The 18,936-nt window shown below is 46.5% G+C and overlaps 2 protein-coding genes across 2 annotated transcripts in view; both read left to right on the top strand.

Moving 5' to 3' along the window:
- Positions 1–5,333: 5,333 nt before the first annotated feature.
- The window catches only part of LOC138200744 (sodium-dependent neutral amino acid transporter SLC6A17-like), a 15,809-nt gene continuing 2,206 nt past the window's right edge, over positions 5,334–18,936 (top strand). The window contains 13 exon segments of the mRNA XM_069153623.1: positions 5,334–5,681; positions 8,330–8,763; positions 12,435–12,592; positions 13,088–13,214; positions 14,119–14,168; positions 14,170–14,301; positions 14,383–14,493; positions 14,590–14,831; positions 15,270–15,462; positions 15,538–15,730; positions 16,433–16,592; positions 17,056–17,218; positions 17,904–18,936. The exon segment at positions 17,904–18,936 is cut by the window's right edge and continues 2,206 nt beyond it. Coding sequence (XP_069009724.1) covers positions 8,481–8,763; positions 12,435–12,592; positions 13,088–13,214; positions 14,119–14,168; positions 14,170–14,301; positions 14,383–14,493; positions 14,590–14,831; positions 15,270–15,462; positions 15,538–15,730; positions 16,433–16,592; positions 17,056–17,218; positions 17,904–18,311 — 2,220 coding nt within the window. The 5' untranslated portion in view covers positions 5,334–5,681; positions 8,330–8,480 and the 3' untranslated portion in view covers positions 18,312–18,936.
- On the top strand, positions 9,396–10,629 carry LOC138199049 (glutamate--tRNA ligase-like). Its single transcript, XM_069150958.1, has 2 exons — positions 9,396–9,404; positions 9,781–10,629. The coding sequence occupies exons 1-2, from the start codon at positions 9,396–9,398 to the stop codon at positions 10,627–10,629; spliced, it is 858 nt and encodes a 285-aa protein (XP_069007059.1).

The following is an 18,936-nucleotide window of genomic DNA, read 5'->3' as shown; positions in this document are numbered from 1 at the left end:
GTGCAGACCTGGCGAGGCAATCTGCCGCCTGCGTTAAACCCAGTTTCAGTGTATCTGTAAAGGTAGTATTTAAATCTCCTTCCAATATCCAGGCCAGATGTTTGCCAACACACACTGGGAAGTTTCCCAACAGAATTATGATTACATGTAAAATGATGGCAACGATTTAAAACGGAATTATAGTTTCTATGTGAGAGCAGATAACCAGCTGGAAGCAACCTGCACACTAGAGTCAGTAACTTTTAAATATTAGACATATTTTTTTTTTAGATTTCAATTATGAAAATCTCTCCTACGTTCAGGCTGTAAATCTACAGAAATATCAAACCTTAAATCTGCTGCAACAGATAGTTCCATCAGCATCAAAAGCAGAATGGCGTACAAAGGTTTTTGTTAATGAGCTGTCAAAGAGGAAATCTGCGACGGATTAGTGAGGGGAAAAAAACACAGCTTTTAATGAGTTTCTATTTTTGTGTGTCGCATTAAGGTGAACAGCACGGCCTGACCCACTGCACTCGGCTCTCATGTGAAACAGATGCTGGGTAACAGATCTGTCTGTGCATTTCAAGCAGTCAACCAGACAACAGCCAGAGTTTCACCTGTGTGACCTGAACCAGCACACATGATGAATCTCACATCAGGTTCACGCAAAACAGACATGTCATCTGGAATTCATCCATCAGGTGTTTCATGTGATCTGGATTCACGATAACACCTCACACTGCAGTTTGTGATAAATAATCACAGCATCATCTCGGAGCAGCTCTGCAGTTTGTCTGTCACAGACCAGCGTGACCCACTTTCTGAACACCTGCACCAGAACCAGCACATCCCACGATGCCCTGACGCTCCGTGTGAGAGCAGCGGCTGGTTTCATACTGAGAGGAAGAAGCAGAAAGTCGGAAGGGATGTGTGTTGTTAGACACTTCTGATAAAGAGGATGACGTGCATGAATCATGACGTTCATGTGAGCACAGCTCGTTCACGTCTGCACCTTCAGATGAATGAAGAGTACACGAGAAGTCCTCGTTTGGTTTTGCACATCATTGCACAGGTTTGTGGGACACTGATGAAGCAGTATTGTAGTATTCGATCATTGCACTGCTTTGACTTGTCAGGAATCTCACACTCACTCGTTTCAGTAGAAAAATGATAGTGCAGATGCAGTTTATGTTTGTTGAAGTGTTTGTAGAAAGAATAAATGATTCCGAGCAGCCAGTGCAGGGTGGAGCTTTTTTTAGTAGCTGAGAGTGACCCAGACAGCGCAAACCACAGAGAGAGAAAGCGGAGGGAGGGAGGGAGGAATATAAATGAGACTGGAGTAAGGGAAAAGTACTGGGTGCATGTGTTGGTGCAGATGCAGAATGCATGAGCGCATGTGAACGGCTGCTGGGGAGCAGAAAGGAACGCAGGGAGACAATGTGAAGTCGGAGGCGGCTGAAGGTGAACAGCAGACAGGAGCAGAGATGTGCTGTGAAAAGGCTGCTGACGTCAGAGCACCGAGGAGAGGCAAAGAAAACCTGAAACCAGGGAGGATTCATGAAGGAAAGATTGTTTAAAGAAAGATGAAGGACAGATTGTAGAGGGATTGTTACAGAAGAGGCAGCGCAGGATAAAAACAGAAACAGAAGAACAGAAAGAAATCCAGAGAAACACGTGTGGCGACATTAGATCCTGTCAGGGAAGCTGGTCAGCCACGCTAACAGGGTCCTTTCATGAGTGGAAATGTCAGATAATCTAAAACCACTTGGCTTGCAGTGGCATTTTGTGCAGACATACGTGGCCTCCAGGGGACGAAGCCCGTTAACTGTCTGTCATCATCAGGTCAAACGTGTAAAAGATACTTTAGTTTATGAGCAAAATCCTGCAAAAATAAAAACATCTCCACCAGCCTCAGCTGTAGTTTGTCTTTAGTTAGCAGATCTTAGCATGCTAAGGTGGTCAATAGAGCTGCTAACATGGTTGCAGACTCAACACAACCCACACATTCACTAAGGCTTCCCTTCTCCTGTCTATCTGTCCTGTTAGTTTTCATCTGATTAAACTAGAACCAAGGGCCGAACTGAAACCTCTGCAGACTGTCCCGGGAGAAGCAGCTCTTTAAGGCACGAGCTCTGGGGCACCAGGTGAGGGAAGGGAGAACCGAGCTGCAGCTCTTTACATCCAGATGGGACTGTTGGTTCATTTGCCAACCAGAGAGGGCAGCAGCACCGCTGCGCCCACAGTCCCACCGGCCGCCAGGCTGCTGCTGATGTGGTTGAATAAAACCTCAAAAAATGCATGTGGGTGTAAAACACTGATGTCCAATTAGCAGATACCCTGCAGCAACGGAGGCTGTGCAGCTGTGGTCAAAGGCAAAGAGACAATTTTATTACATAAAAACATCCCGTAAATCATTGTTTCATACAGTATCACACTGAATCCTTTGCTGTGAGAGGTTTTGTATGGAAGACAAGGTGACAAAAATGTTGAAGAAACCAAAGTAGGGTCAGAAAACTGCTGCAGTTAATCCTTATTAACTCTCTGCACACTTTATAAAACTTTATAAAACTAAACAGGAAAAATGAGGAGCAGAGAGAGGAGAGGAGATGCAGCAGGATGTGGGAGGTATCAGCGTCCTACAGCATCTTAAATGACATATAATTTGGATTAAAGAATAAATAATCTCCCTCCGACTCTTACAGGAAGCTACTGAAACTTCAGAGGTGTCAGTTTAGGATGAAGCAATTCATGGAGGACGAGGAGGGATGCAAGCAGGAGAACGCAGAGACGAGACAAAGGCTGTCATATGATCCTGAGGTTGCTGTGGCAACCGCCACCGGCAGTCAGCGTGAAGAAGGCGTGTCGAAAACGTCAGAGAGTGAGAAGCAGGAGAGACACATCAGACCGAGAGAGCTGGTCCTGAGAGATGTGAAAGATTTAACCTCAAACAGTCTGAAAGATATTCTCCTGAACAGAAACAGCAGAGCAGGAGTCAGGATGCATGAATGCATCTTCAGCAGGGTTTTAGTCTCCTAGAGTGTTTAACTCCACTTGTTTACTCCTCATCACTCACAATAAACTTCATAACAATGAAATAATGATGCAGGTGAAGGGAGACGTTAAAAAGCAGGTGATGAAACATCTTAATAGGAGGCAGACATGTGGGGACAGAATAAATCCATGAAGTTGGGATGAAAAATGACCTCTTGATACCAACTTTCTCCCCGATCTCTGAGGTATCAGAGAATATTCTGGTGGATGCTGCATGATTTATGGTCGCCGGGCGACTCTGTCTGCTGCAGTCGTGTTGCACGTCCCAACGTCTCAATAAGAAAATGACCACCCAATTTAAACTCAGAGACTAACAGTTTAAACCAGAGACTAACAGTCTAAACTCAGAGACTAACAGTTTAAACCCAGACTAACAGTTCGACTAACAGTCTAAACCCAGAGACTAATAGTTTAAACCCAGACTAACAGTTCGACTAACAGTCTAAACCCAGAGACTAATAGTTTAAACCCAGACTAACAGTTCGACTAGCAGTATAAACCCAGAGACTAATAGTTTAAACCCAGACTAACAGTTCGACTAGCAGTATAAACCCAGAGACTAATAGTTTAAACCCAGACTAACAGTTCGACTAGCAGTATAAACCCAGAGACTAATAGTTTAAACCCAGACTAACAGTTCGACTAGCAGTATAAACCCAGAGACTAATAGTTTAAACCCAGACTAACAGTTCGACTAGCAGTATAAACCCAGAGACTAATAGTTTAAACCCAGACTAACAGTTCGACTAGCAGTATAAACCCAGAGACTAATAGTTTAAACCCAGACTAACAGTTCGACTAGCAGTATAAACCCAGAGACTAACAATTCGACTAACAGTCTAAACTCAGAGACTAACAGTTTAAACCCAGACTAACAGTTCGACTAACAGTCTAAACCCAGAGACTAATAGTTTAAACCCAGACTAACAGTTCGACTAGCAGTATAAACCCAGAGACTAATAGTTTAAACCCAGACTAACAGTTCGACTAGCAGTATAAACCCAGAGACTAATAGTTTAAACCCAGACTAACAGTTCGACTAGCAGTATAAACCCAGAGACTAATAGTTTAAACCCAGACTAACAGTTCGACTAGCAGTATAAACCCAGAGACTAACAATTCGACTAACAGTTTAAACCCAGAGGCTAACTGTTAGACTAACAGTCTAAACCCAGAGACTAACAGTTTAAACCCAGAGATTAAGAGTTTAATCTGATAGTCTGAGATTATGGAAATTTAGTCTGAGTTTAGAGAACTACACTTTCTCTTAAAGAGCAGATTTCTGTCCCCAAACAGGATTTTTAATGACATTTATATGAATGTAATTCTTAACAAAAGATTGATCATGATAATATTAAAACATCACGTCTGCTTCAGGTGAAAAACTCCCTTCTTTTCTTCCCTTCACTGTATCATTCATTTATCACGTGGATGGTTTATTAATTAATGTCTATTCATTTCTGAGAAGAGGAGGACTCATCAGTGTGGACAGTCAGAGGGCAGCTTCCACTTTCAAAGTCTTTCTTCCAACAACACATACGTGACACGGTTGCAGTCATTTTTCCTCATGCATTAGGAATAGTGGTTGCAAATTAAATACAATTTCATTGTAAATCATGTGGAATAAATTTCAATGCTTCAATGGGAGAAAATATGAAGCTTTAACAGTCTAAAGTCTTCCAATAGCGACTTCAGAATCAGCTGTTTATGTTGTTTAGAAACCAAAAGAATTACAGTGTCAGAGCAGCAGAGAGAGGAAGAGGAGGTCGGGGTGGATGATCGGTCGACAAAACATCAGACTAACATGTTTGGTTCCTGCTTCTAAAGGTCATCTTTCGAAATCTTAAACATCCCACAGAATGTTCCCCAAATGTTAATGTTCTGGTTTAATGACCTTTTTGTAAACTTAAAGAATGAGCGAACTTCATTTATCTCATCATAAAACATATTTATAGATCAATAGTGATTGGAAAAGGTGAAAGACTTTGGAGGAGTTGTTGGTCTGTGGCCTGATCAAGTCTGTGTGTTTAGTTTGGTTCTGCACAGCAGCAACAGAGGAACATCTACCAAACACCTCATTTTAATATCTGCTATAAATAGTCCTGTTTTTTAAACTCTCTTCCACCATCACCTGGTTCACAGAGTTACCTTTAAAAATCAACCCTTTCTTTCTTCCCCCTGTCCTTCCCCCCGTCCCCAGAGTCCAGTGTTGAGTGCCTTCAATTTTTTATCAATTGACGGATGACGACAGCTGCGTCAGAGCCTCACTTCCTCAGGTAGGAGTGGATAACCTTGACAAACCCCCTCCACAGTTTTTTGGCCCTTTTCTGTGTCTCTCAGCATCTCCCTTCCGGTGCAGAGATGCTGTGAAGGGTCCGGTCCCAGACAACAAGTGAGAGCGCGGCGGGCTGATCGCGTGTCATTGCCGGTAACGAGCAGCACTTTGTGCGTCACGGTGCGCCCCGGACTCTCCACCCTGCATGCCAATTGTAGGCAGCGCAGCATGTGACGCTCCTTCCCCTCTCTGTCCTGCGCGCGCTCAGCCTCATCCACAGTGCTGCTCGGCGGACGGACTCGTGCATCTCTTCACAGACTCTCTGACAACATTCAACCCTGGATGTTGGTGATCGATTGAAAACGACTCAAAGGTGAGAAAGATGTTTGATTTCTCTCATTCCTCCAGCTGGGTTTCTGTTTCGAGGATGCTGGTTTCTGCAGAAGTTCACAGGCTGCTTTAAAACAGTTATAATCTGTGTGTGTGTGTGTGTGTGTGTGCGTGTGTGCGTGTGTGTGTGTGTGTGTGTGTGTGTGTGTGTTGACTCCGGACTCCGTGTTGTGATCAGGAGAAGTTGCCTCATGAGTTAAATGAGCTCCAGCAGAGGTCACGGTGGTCGTGTTTGACCTTGGTTCTGTTTAAAAGTCCCTCCCGGTGAGCAGATGAACCAGCCGCGGTCACTTCCAGCACCAGATGTGTGCGTGCTGCTCCATCACTGATCCGTGTTGTGGTGTCCATTACTGAGTACTACAGTTTATTCAGGAGATCTACTACCTGCAGCTGTTCTCTCCAGGTGTGTTTTATATTGTAAAGCTGAAGTCCTTCAGAGTTTTACTGCTCCCAGTTTTTAAGGTGCTGCTGTCAGTAAACTGCAGGTTAGTTTACTGTTAAAGACTTTTGTGAATTCCTTTGTGAAACAGCTGATGAAGCACTAAATGAGGCTCAGACTGGTCGTGAACAATCACATGATCGATAACTAATTGATTAGAGAGTCTGAAGGTTTAAACAGGACTGATCACTGAAGCTGAAACCTGCAGCTTCTGCTGTTCATTCTTATATAACAATAATGAAGTGTTAAATTACAGTAAGGGCCCCTTTAGTGTCAGAAAAGACCCTCAGTATTATTTATATGTAAAAACTATATGAACATTGTGTCTCAGTGAACCTGTGATGACTTTGATTGTCGTTTTCGGTCATTTTTAAAAATTACATACAAAGAATCTTTTATTTCAGTCTTTAATTTGCTGTTTCTTTTTGTCACGTGACAGTAAACTCTATTTTTTTTATTTTTTTTAAACAAGGCAGCAGCTTTTTTTGGCAGCAGGAACTTGTAATTGACACAATATTTGGATATTTTTTTAAATAATAATTACTGCAATAATTGATGATCGAATAATGAATGAAAAGCTAATGTTGTATTCTTGGTGCACCTCTAGATGCTCTCCTGCACACAGCAGTGTCTATTTCCTGAAAGAAAATACATACTTTCTGTTCTAATATATAAAAATAATCGATGTTGCTGCAACATGACTCTGTCGTCTCTGTGGTTTGAGTCGAGGTGATGAGCAGCAGGCCGCACCGACGATGGCCTCCAGATTTCACTGGTGTCTCTCGTTGTGATGACGTAGAACCAGATCAGGTAGATATTTACTCTTGTTATTGGTTTGTAACTGAGAGAGCAGATCTTTTTCTTTCGGAGGACAAAACCACGAACGACCTCGGAGAAAGATCACACAGCAGGCGTCTGTCAGCCTCCGCTGAGGTCATCTGAACTGTGTGGTGATTTTGTTTTGTCCTGCAGGATTATTGGTTCAGTGAATTCATGCGTTTTTGTGTGTTTTTTCTTCCATTTGTCCTTGATGATACAGCCGCTGATTGATATTACGTGTCTTGTATACTTTAGTGTTGAGATTGAATGACAAGACAGAAAAGCAGCGCTGGAGGTTTTACCATTAATGCACACAGGATTATGAAGACTTGTGAATGGCTGCGTGGATTATTGCATCATGGGCTCATCTTGACATGCAGAGGAGAGGAAATCTGCTGGGGGAGGATTTAATGTACAGATTTTAGAAAGCACAGTTTTGAATTTGCAGCGTTTTTGTGAACAGCAGGAGCTCTGAGAGGGTTCGAGGCTCGTTCGGGGTCTTTGAGGAGACTCTGCTGAGGAAGCTGACGTAAGCGGTGACGATGCATCACAGCTGTTACATCATAGACAAGGTGCAGCTTCCTGCGTACTTTATATTTCTGTTCAATCCTTTTTGTTTTCCTCCTCAAATATCTTTGAGTTTTTCGTCTCAGTCGGCCGGCAGATGTTTATAAAGGAGAAACGTCTCCCTCAATAAGTGATGAGGCTACACGAGGGCTTGTGAGGTGGATCAGGAGAACACATGACAGCGCTTCATCCTAAGCACCATGTTTACTTCCTCCATTACGTTTGGGTGGAAGCAACCACTCCCTGAAAGAGGGGAGAGGCTGGATGATGTTGCAGCAAGGCTTCAGAGGATTAGAGGATTTGCACAGAAAAAAGCTTCACGAAAGTTAAGCTTTGCAGAACAGGGAAATTAAATAGAACAATTTGTAGGATTGGGAATATTTTGGAACCAGAAACGTTGCATGAGAGACAAAGAGCTGCAGTGAAGTTCCTTTTTTGTATTCTTCAGTAAATCCCTGCTGAGTTTTGGTTGAAAGAAGGAGGTTAACACACAGGTGTGAGGAATGGACTCCTGTGTTTGTTGGGATCCTCGGTGACTCTGCAGAAACAGAACCATGTCTTTTGCTCCGGTGTCTCATTACGAGCACTAAACTGACGAGTGATTGTGTCAGCAGCCATGTGAGGTGTTATTTAAGGATCACAGGCGGGAACAGGAAGCGTGACGTTACTGAGACCTGTCAGAGCTGCAGTGATTTATTTCTAGTGATAACTCTTACTGGGATTTCTGTCCAATGACAGATGAATAATTATATTCTAAAATTTAATGAAACACCATTTTTAATTTAGCCATTCTGTTTTTCATGCAGGATTGAATCCAGGATCTGAACTCCAGCTGTCACTCTTCTCTCACAGCTGCATCCATTCATCTCTTCATTGCTCTTCATCACCTCTCTGAGGTCCGACCAGCCTCGCTGCCTCTCTCCACCCCCGCCCCCCTCCTGACCCTCAGCCTGCCCGATGCCGAAGAACAGCAAGGTGACACAGCGCGAGCAGAGCAATGAGCACGTCACGGAGTCGGTGGCCGACCTGCTCGCACACGAGGAGACGCTCGACTACAAGAACAGCTCCCTGAATGTGGGCGGGGCCGCGGGGAAGAAGGTCCCACAGATAGAGGTGCCTGAGAACGATGGGCGACCCGCCTGGAACAGCAAACTGCAGTACATCCTGGCCCAGGTGGGCTTCTCCGTGGGGCTGGGCAACGTGTGGCGCTTCCCCTACCTGTGCCAAAAGAACGGAGGAGGTGAGTACGAGACAGTCACCCTGCAGCTCCTTAAATAACCACCACCAGGTAAACCTGTTAAAGCTGGTGTCTGGTGAGACATGATGCGTACTGGGCATGCTCTGTGGGCGGAGCTTGATAACTTCAGCCATATGTCTGTGAAGAGTCTCCTTCATCCCGGTCGCGGTCTATCTAAAGGTTATCCAGGGGCAGCTGGACCTGCTTGAAGTTCTTGAAGACGTTTCACCTCTTTTAGTTTTTAAATCCTGTGACTCTTCCAGATCTTATAAATGTTAACAGACCGAATGGATCCATTCAGTACTTGTGAAAGGGTTTGTCATGCTCTCAGTGGTGACGGAGTGCACTACAACTATAATGTAAGCATGTGTCAACAGGGGTTTGTAATTCCTGCCACTGGCAGAAGGGGGCGACAGAGGATCCACACTGCAGGTTTACAGTTACTTCCTGTGGTCTTATAGTTGCTGCCTTAAAATGGAACTCCTGAGCTCGTGGTTACAACACGGGAAATCGTCCGCATTGTTTACTTGGAGTTCAACTGGTTAAGTTGTAAGAACATTGTTGCTCGGCAACATGGATGCTAGCTAACAGGGTGGTAACGTAATTCAGGAAATACAAAGTCACAGAGGGAAAAGATGAGGCCGGTGGGAAGATCAACATTTTCCTCAGACGTAAGCTGTTATCTAAGTTATTATAAGACGAACTCTACATGAATAAAATTACAATATATGAGCTGAACATCCAACCAAACATGAACTTCCATGACCTCTGACCTTTCTGAAAACGTCAGCGAACATCCGGAAGTTTAACTTCTCACCGTTAGAGACGACACCGATAGAGACGTCACCGATAGAGACGTCACCGATAGAGACGTCACCGTTAGAGACGACACCGATAGAGACGACACCGATAGAGACGACACCGATAGAGACGTCACCGATAGAGACGACACCGATAGAGACGACACCGATAGAGACGTCACCGATAGAGACGACACCGATAGAGACGTCACCGTTATAGACGACACCGATAGAGACGTCACCGATAGAGACGACACCGATAGAGACGTCACCGATAGAGACGACACCGATAGAGACGTCACCGATAGAGACGACACCGATAGAGACGTCACCGATAGAGACGACACCGATAGAGACGACACCGATAGAGACGTCACCGATAGAGACGACACCGATAGAGACGTCACCGATAGAGACGACACCGATAGAGACGTCACCGATAGAGACGTCACCGATAGAGACGACACCGATAGAGACGTCACCGATAGAGACGACACCGATAGAGACGTCACCGATAGAGACGTCACCGTTAGAGACGTCACCGATAGAGACGACACCGATAGAGACGTCACCGATAGAGACGACACCGATAGAGACGACACCGATAGAGACGACACCGATAGAGACGTCACCGTTAGAGACGTCACCGATAGAGACGACACCGATAGAGACGTCACCGTTAGAGACGTCACCGTTAGAGACGTCACCGATAGAGACGACACCGTTAGAGACGACACCGATAGAGACGACACCGATAGAGACGTCACCGATAGAGACGACACCGATAGAGACGTCACCGATAGAGACGTCACCGTTAGAGACGTCACCGATAGAGACGACACCGATAGAGACGACACCGATAGAGACGTCACCGATAGAGACGACACCGATAGAGAAGACACCTAGAGACGTCACCGATAGAGACGTCACCGATAGAGACGACACCGATAGAGACGTCACCGATAGAGACGTCACCGATAGAGACGACACCGATAGAGACGACACCGATAGAAACGTCACCGATAGAGACGACACCGATAGAGACGACACCCAGAGACGTCACCGATAGAGACGTCACCAATAGAGACGACACCGATAGAGAAGACACCTAGAGACGTCACCGATAGAGACGTCACCGATGGAGACGACACCGATAGAGACGACACCGATAGAGACGACACCCAGAGACGTCACCGATAGAGACGTCACCGATAGAGACGACACCGATAGAGACGACACCGATAGGGACGACACCGATAGAGACGTCACCGATAGAGACGACACCGATAGAGACGACACCGATAGAGACGACACCGATAGAGACGTCACCGATAGAGACGACACCGATAGAGACGTCACCGATAGAGACGTCACCGATAGAGACGACAGAGGATCACCAACGTTCAGCTGAGTGTTAGAAAACAGACTGAAACTCTGAGTAATCTGACATGTTTGTCCTCTTATCTTCTCACAGATCAGATCCAACAACATAAATTTACTTATTATTACACATTATTACACGAGTTATTTCTAATTTTACTAACTTTACCCAACTATTCAACAGTTGCAGTGAAAAACAGGAAAAACTCCCTTTTAACAGGAAGTAAACGTCTGAGAGACTTGAGCTCAAAGGAAAGCTTCAACAGATCAGAGTGAGCGGAGAGCAGAGAGAGAAAAGAGCAGCATAGAGAGGTGGCAGAGATACATGGAGAGGTAAAGAGAGAAGTTTTTATGTATCTCTTTCCTTTTTTCCTTCTTTTTTTAATTACTTTATCGTTTTTTCATTTATATTCCACTTATTTATGGAAGAATTTATGTTTTGTGAACATGTTTAATCCACAGTTAGATTGAAAAGTGGTGCATTGTGGGAGATCCCCCAGCAGCCCCTGCCTGACAAGACAAGCGTGTTCATGTGCACATAGATGATTTCAGCTGTTTGTGTGAGGAAGTTAAAGAGTCTTTCAAACACACCTCGTCCTTCCGACTCAGATCTTCACTCCCAACACAGCAGCTGTATAAAAAGCAGCGCGCTCTAAAGATAGCTGCTTATTGATTCCTCCTCTGATCCTCTGGTGAACCGAGGAGAGCTGGATGTAACTGTACGCTTGTGTTTTGGTCTGTCTGCATGTATGTAATGTGATCCGTGCAGAGTAAACCTGCAGGTCATCCGGCGCTGCTGCCGGCGGTGTGTCACCAGCTTCACTCTGAGTTGTAGGATTTATTGTCTGCAGCGGCAGGATTGACAAACAGCAGTCTCAGGTCACGTGACCCGGCCAGCAGCCATTCTTCACGCTGTAATTTGCTGTCCTGCAGCCAATTACGGACACATTAAAGGTGTGTGTGCTGTTTATCGCCGTGCGGGCGCCTCTCCCTCATCCTGCCTCTTCTCCTCCAAACATCCTCCATCACTCTTCCTCCCGCGTCAAATCTTCACCATCAGGGCGTCGATCACGGCGCTGAGCTGGCTCCGGTGTGATCGCTGCTGATGGAGAGGGTTCGCCTGGAAAACCTCCTCACTCCATTTAACTTCCTGTCTGTTTGTGCTCGCTGGATGAAGCCGTTTCCGTCCTCTCATCTCTCCGCCTCATTACTCCACCCATGTGTGGATGTGTGAGTGTAATTCCTACTTTTGATGTTTTAATAGTACGTCTTTGCCTGCTATAAGTCTTTATATCCGGGATGGTGACTCACCCTTACACACAAAAAACCCACAGTTGCACCCTGATTGCTCCCCGGATTAAACTCTGAAGGTCATACGTTCGGCTTCCTTCTAAATTTAACTGAATTTCACTGTATTTAACTCCCTCAATCTCTACAGTACATGATATGATGATATTAAAACCTAAAAGCTCATCAGGTGTCTCTGTTTCCCAGGTGCCTATCTGGTGCCCTATTTCATCCTCCTCCTCATCATCGGCATCCCTCTCTTCTTCTTGGAGCTGGCGGTCGGGCAGAAGATCCGACGAGGGAGCATCGGGGTCTGGAACTACGTCTGTCCCAGTCTGGGCGGGATCGGGATGTCCAGTCTGATGGTGAGCACGCTGTGTTTTATCTTTAATAAATATAATCTATCATCTTTACGGCTGATACTCTCTTGGTATGACTTCCTTAAATTGGCTGTTAAAGTCTTTAATGTGAAGAAGAAAAGGCAGAAGGAGCCTTCCTCTCTCCATCATCTGTGCAGCGTCTCCAGTTTCAGCCTCTCCGGGCTGGATGGGAGGAATCCACGTGCTCCAGAGTGAAAAAGGAAGCCTTTTCTTTTGAGTTGCCCGGCTGGTGCAGAAAACAGCTATAAATATCTCAGAGAAGATCAGCGTTGAAAAGAGAGCACTTTAATTATTCATGCTCTTCTCAACCTTACTTCGCCTCTGAATGTCCTTGCTGGCACGACGACCGACAGCATCTCTACAGATGTTGTTCTGACAGTCATATTTATCATTTCTTTAACGTATGCTGGATGTTTATGTCACACAGAAGACGGAAAATGTTCATAAAGATACTGATATCCAGTCTGTCTACCTGTCCAGGTGTGCGGCTTCGTGGGTCTCTACTACAACGTGATCATCGGTTGGAGCATCTTCTACTTCTTCCAGTCCTTCCAGTATCCGCTGCCGTGGAGCGAATGTCCCTTCAGGAAGAACGGGACGCTGGCCAGTGAGTGACGTCACGACCCGCCAGACGGGCGTCTCTGGGAGGAGACTCACCTGAAGCTAATGGATGTCTGAAAACACCGAAAAATAATCCAAAGTCAAATGCACGTCAACATGGTCGTAGTGAGCAGGTGTCGTTAGCACTAAACTCTGATTCACTGATGCAATTATCATTAGTTAGACACGAGCTTAGTTTAAAGTGGAAGAATGAAGGAAAAGGGAACGATCTTTCAGTGTTTAGTTCCTGTTTACAGCCTTGAAGCTAAAAAACTAGAGGAAGCTCCCGGGTTTCTGTTTCAAGAATGTAAAGGTATTCAACTCTCTAATCTGGACCCATTAGATAATCATGGAGGATTATTTTATGTTTGGAATCTGTTTGTCTCATTAATTCGATCAAACACAGCAGGATGTTCGTGGTTCTTTCAGTTAAACCTTAATGGAGGCTGCAAATCTTAAGATTGCATCAACTGGTCGATCAGATCAGACAAACTGTCACGACTTTAACAAACATAATCCAGATTAAGACCCTGTGGAGTCGACTCGATTAGTGCTGATGATAACGTGTGTGTGAGTCAGCAGGACTGAAGGACGAGAAATATTTCACTGAATTCAACCTGACGGAGAAAAAAACAACAGAACGCGTCACAATTAACAATCGACACGTAATAAACAATGAATTCAGTGGAGGACGAGCTGAACACGTCTGACTCACCTCCATCTGTAAGGTTTCCTGTTTGTGTCTGTCGAGGTGAATTTGTACCACGGCTGACTTTGATCTCTGATATCTGACAGCAGGATGTCTACGGACGAGCTCGGGCAGCTGGTTAACGTGAGGATGAGATGTTGAGCTCAAACATCCCTGCAGCATCCTCACCTGCTTCTCCTCTACGTGTGTTTTCACACCACAGTTGTGGAGCCGGAGTGCGAGAAGAGCTCGGCCACGACCTTCTTCTGGTACCCGGCAGACTCTGAACACGACCAGCACCATCGCGGAGGGCGGCGGGCTCAACGTGAAGATGACGCTGTCCCTGCTGCTGGCCTGGATCATCGTCTGCCTCGCCGTCATCAGAGGGATCGCCTCCTCTGGGAAGGTACGGTCCTAAAAACAGAGATAAGACGCAGGGAAGAAAAGGTGTCGCTCACCTGAACGTGTTTCCTGTCTACCTGCACAGGTGATGTACTTCAGCTCTCTGTTCCCCTACGTGGTGCTCTTCTGTTTCCTGGTCCGCGGTTTGATGCTGAAGGGCTCCGTCGACGGCATCGCCCACATGTTCACCCCCAAGGTGAGAGAAAGAAACGCTGTGCATCCTCTCTTCATCAGCGAGCATCCAGACTGACCTCTGACCTCTCTTCCTCCTCCTCCTCCTCCTCCTCCTCAGCTGGAGAAGATGCTGGAGCCGCAGGTGTGGAGGGAAGCGGCCACCCAGGTGTTCTTCGCCCTCGGTCTGGGCTTCGGAGGAGTCATCGCCTTCTCCAGCTACAACAAGATCGACAACAACTGTCACTTCGACGCCGTGCTCGTCTCCTTCATCAACTTCTTCACCTCCATCCTGGCCACGCTGGTGGTGTTCGCCGTGCTCGGCTTCAAGGCCAACATCATGAACGAGAAGTGTGTCGTCGAGTAAGTTCAACACCTGCAGAAGGTTCTGAATAACAACAATAGGAGGTCGACCAATAAGTTCAGAGGCTGCTGCTGCACGGAGCAGGAAGTTAAACCTGATGAGTCACCGGTTCACAGTTCATCTCTTCATCTTCAGTTCCTGAGTTCCTGGTGTTGGTGATCAGATGATGGTGGTGAGGAGGAGGAGGAGGAGGAGGAGTTCCTGAGTTCCTGGTGTTGGTTCAGAGTTCTGGTTCTGAACATGACCAGAAGCTTCACGTTAGGTTTACTATCAAACTCTGGAAATCATCACGGAGACTCTGATGATGGTTCAGGAGGTCTGAGACCATGAAGACACCTGGAGACATGTTCTTGGAGACGTCTCCGTCCAACTCTGGAAGAAGAACCTCCTCCTCACTACTCCTGCAGTCTGTCAGTCTGGTTCTGTTGTTTCTGTAGGAATGCAGAAAAGATCCTGGGGTACCTGAACTCCAACGTCCTGAGTCACGACCTGATTCCTCTACACGTGAACTTCTCCCACCTCAGCACGTCCGACTACGCCAAGATGTACGGGGTCATCCAGTCGGTGAAGGAGGGCAGCTTCGGCCAGCTGGGTCTGGACCCGTGTCTCCTGGAGGACGAGCTCAACAAGGTGAGTCTGCGTGACGTTAGAACAGGTGAATGTGCAACTTGTTCTGTTTCACTCACCTGCCCGCCCCCCCCGCAGGCCGTCCAGGGCACCGGCCTCGCCTTCATCGCCTTCACTGAGGCCATGACTCACTTCCCGGCGTCTCCGTTCTGGTCGGTCATGTTCTTCTTCATGCTCATCAACCTCGGCCTGGGCAGCATGATCGGCACCATGACCGGCATCACCACGCCGGTGCTGGACACATACAAGGTCCAGAAGGAGCTGTTCACAGGTAACACACACACACACACTCTCACACACACACACACACACACTCTCACACACACACACACACACACACACACACACACACACACACACACACACACACACACTCTCTCACACACACACTCTCACACACACACACACACACACACACACACACACACACACACTCTCACACACACACACACACACACACACTCTCACACACACACACACACACACACACACACACACTCTCTCACACACACACTCTCACACACACACACACATACACTCTCACACACACACACACATACACTCTCACACACACACACACACACATACACTCTCACACACACACACACACATACACTCTCACACACACACACACACACACACACACACACACACACACACACACACACCTCCGTGCCATTAGAAGTTAAAACCTCTTCCTCATACCTTCAGAGTTATTAAAGCTTCCTCAGACTGAACTATGAGGCTTCATATTATTACTTTGAATGTAAAACAGCAACAGGAAATAAAACCACTAAATTAAAGCACATTGTTTTCCATCTTCTCTTGAACTTTCCTTCTTCCTCCTCATCCTCCGTCTCCTCCTCCTCCTCCTCCACCACCTCCTCCCCCTCCTCCTCCTCATCCTCCGTCTCCTCCTCCACCACTTCCTCCTCCTCCACCTCCCCCCCACCCTCCTCGTCCTCCTCCTCAGTGTGCTGCTGCATCGTGGCGTTCTTCTGCGGCCTGCTGTTCGTGCAGCGCTCTGGGAACTACTTCGTCACCATGTTCGATGACTACTCGGCCGGCCTTCCTCTGACCGTCGTGGTCATCCTGGAGAACCTGTCGGTCGCCTGGTTTTACGGCACTAAGAGGTGAGACTGACTGCAGGAGAGCGTCAGATTCATCCTGCTCATATAAATCAATAAAAACATCAACAAAAAGTGTCACAGGTTGTGTTTTAAATAAATACCAGCCTGATGTTCATGAAACTTGGTGGAACAACAAATTATATTTCATTTATAAATTATATATATTCACAAATTATATTTTAGAAATAGAGAGATAAAGTTTATATTTTTATAAATCCAGCAATTTTTAGAAACATGATTTATGGTTACCAGAAATAGAAATATAATGCACTCGGGGACAGCAGGTCCATTGAGGAGAACTGTGAATAAATCCAGACACATACTGTGGTTGCAGATCTGCGTCTCACAGAAGACTTCACTGTTGTTCTTGGTGGACGTCTGCGCTTTCTTTGTCAATAAGTTTAAAGACTTATCAGGTGAAATGATCCTTTACGGTGGTTATTTGTCCCTGTTCTGTGTCTGTCAGGTTCATGCAGGACCTGGAGGACATGTTGGGTTTCCGACCGTGTATCATCTACTTCTACCTGTGGAAGTACGTCTCCCCTCTCTTCCTCATCGTCCTCATCACAGCCAGCGTCGTAGAGATGGCCATAAGCCCGCCGGGCTACAACGCCTGGGTCCAAGAGCTGGTGAGTTAGTTCTAATGTAGTAAGATCTAATCTCTACATCTTTTTGATTGTTTTGGCCACAGACTGTTTATCAAAGAGTTCGTAACTTCAGGTCTGTAAAATGGTTCTGATCCAGAAGTGTCTTCGGCTGCAATACCAGCGAGTGCCACTAGAGGTCGGCTCCAAAAAGCCTCCGGCTCCATAGACTCCCATTCAACTTCTCTCATCAAATCCAAAGTGAATAAAATGTGTCCATCAGTTCTCTCGGTGTTGTTAGCTAAAGTCACTCCTTCTTATTAGTTTTCTGGAGGTCCATCTGAAAATAATCCCTCATTCATTAGAAAAGAAGATTCAAGAAGACCTGGTTTTGGGGGCGTGTCTGTTTGATTGACAGGTCTGTGGTGCAGTCAGGTTACAGCTATCGGTGGGCGGGACGTAGTATCGTCAGGTTTCCAATCAGATAGGTCAGATCCACCGCTGGCTCCTCCCCCAGCTCGTCCAAATATGGTCACTTCCTTCCTGGTCACATTTTGTTTTTGTCACAGGGATTTCTTTGACACCTTGTCAGCCCCGTGTTTATGATTATGTTACTGTCTCTATTTACATCATGTACTTTGTGGTAAATGTCTTCATGCTCTACTTTAGTGTGTTTGTCTCCAGTTGCACCCCCCTCCCCCCCCCACTGAACCGCTGTCTGTCCCTGCAGGCTCAGGAACGCTTCCAGAGCTACCCTCCCTGGGCTCTGGCCATGTGCTTCTCCCTCATCGTCGTGGCCATGCTTCCTCTGCCCGTCGTCTTCTTCGCCCGCCACTTCAACCTGATGTCGGACGGCTCCAACAAGCTGTCCGTCTCCTACCGCAAGACTATGATGAAGGACATGTCCAACCTGGAGGAGCAGGACGAAGCCAGGTTCATCCTCGGCGCCAAACCCGGCGAGGTGCCGTCCTCGGTGCCGGCGTGCAAAACCTACCTGACCCCCGGCGGGAAAAACCCGGCGGACCCCAACTCGCTGTCTCCCAGCAGCTGCTACGGTACGAGCTACCAGAACGCCGCCATTAGCCCCACCACGCCGACCACGCCCACCACACCTGTCACACCTGAGTCTGAGTCCTGACTGCCCTCCAGCCCTGACTGACCCCCCCCCTCCCCTCCCCGCCCCGCTGACACCCAGACCTGTAGACCAGTTTACCTTTCAGCCATGAAGTCCCCACCGGGGGGCGCTGTAGCACCGAGAGTCCTCACCACTACAAACTGTAGGTATCCCCACACGCTTCTTTAAAACAGCACCAACGAAGAAGAGCGTCTCCATGTCCCCCAACATCTGAATATCTGTAAGAAAAAAAAAAAGACACAAGTCACTTTTTACTGATTAAATGAGACAACAGGAGTTTTATGTGTTTAAGATGAAGTGATGTGCTTCTTGTTGCCTTCGCAGACACTCAGATCTGAGAGGATGAATGTAGTGGAATCATGTTGTTCTGCAGCAGCACGGACATGAATGTTAGTGAGATGATTTTAAATCCTCCCTCTGTAGCAATACTGGGTGTCGAAGCCATAAACATCCGAACGCACAAGTTATTTTCTGTTCGACAGTCAACACGTTCACACGTCTCACTCTGCTGCTCTAAAGACCCCCCCCCGCCCCCCCGAGTCTTTGTCCCGTAAACAACCGTGTACAGTATGAGAATGTAAAATAGGATCAAATACTTTTTGTTACCTACAGATCAACATCATATCCA

Source organism: Embiotoca jacksoni, unplaced genomic scaffold, assembly GCF_022577435.1.
Source record: "Embiotoca jacksoni isolate LCO1_2020_lvr unplaced genomic scaffold, fEmbJac1.0.p SCAF_1, whole genome shotgun sequence".
In the NCBI taxonomy this organism is placed as follows: Eukaryota; Metazoa; Chordata; class Actinopteri; family Embiotocidae; genus Embiotoca; species Embiotoca jacksoni.
This window is presented reverse-complemented; position numbering and strand designations above follow the sequence as displayed.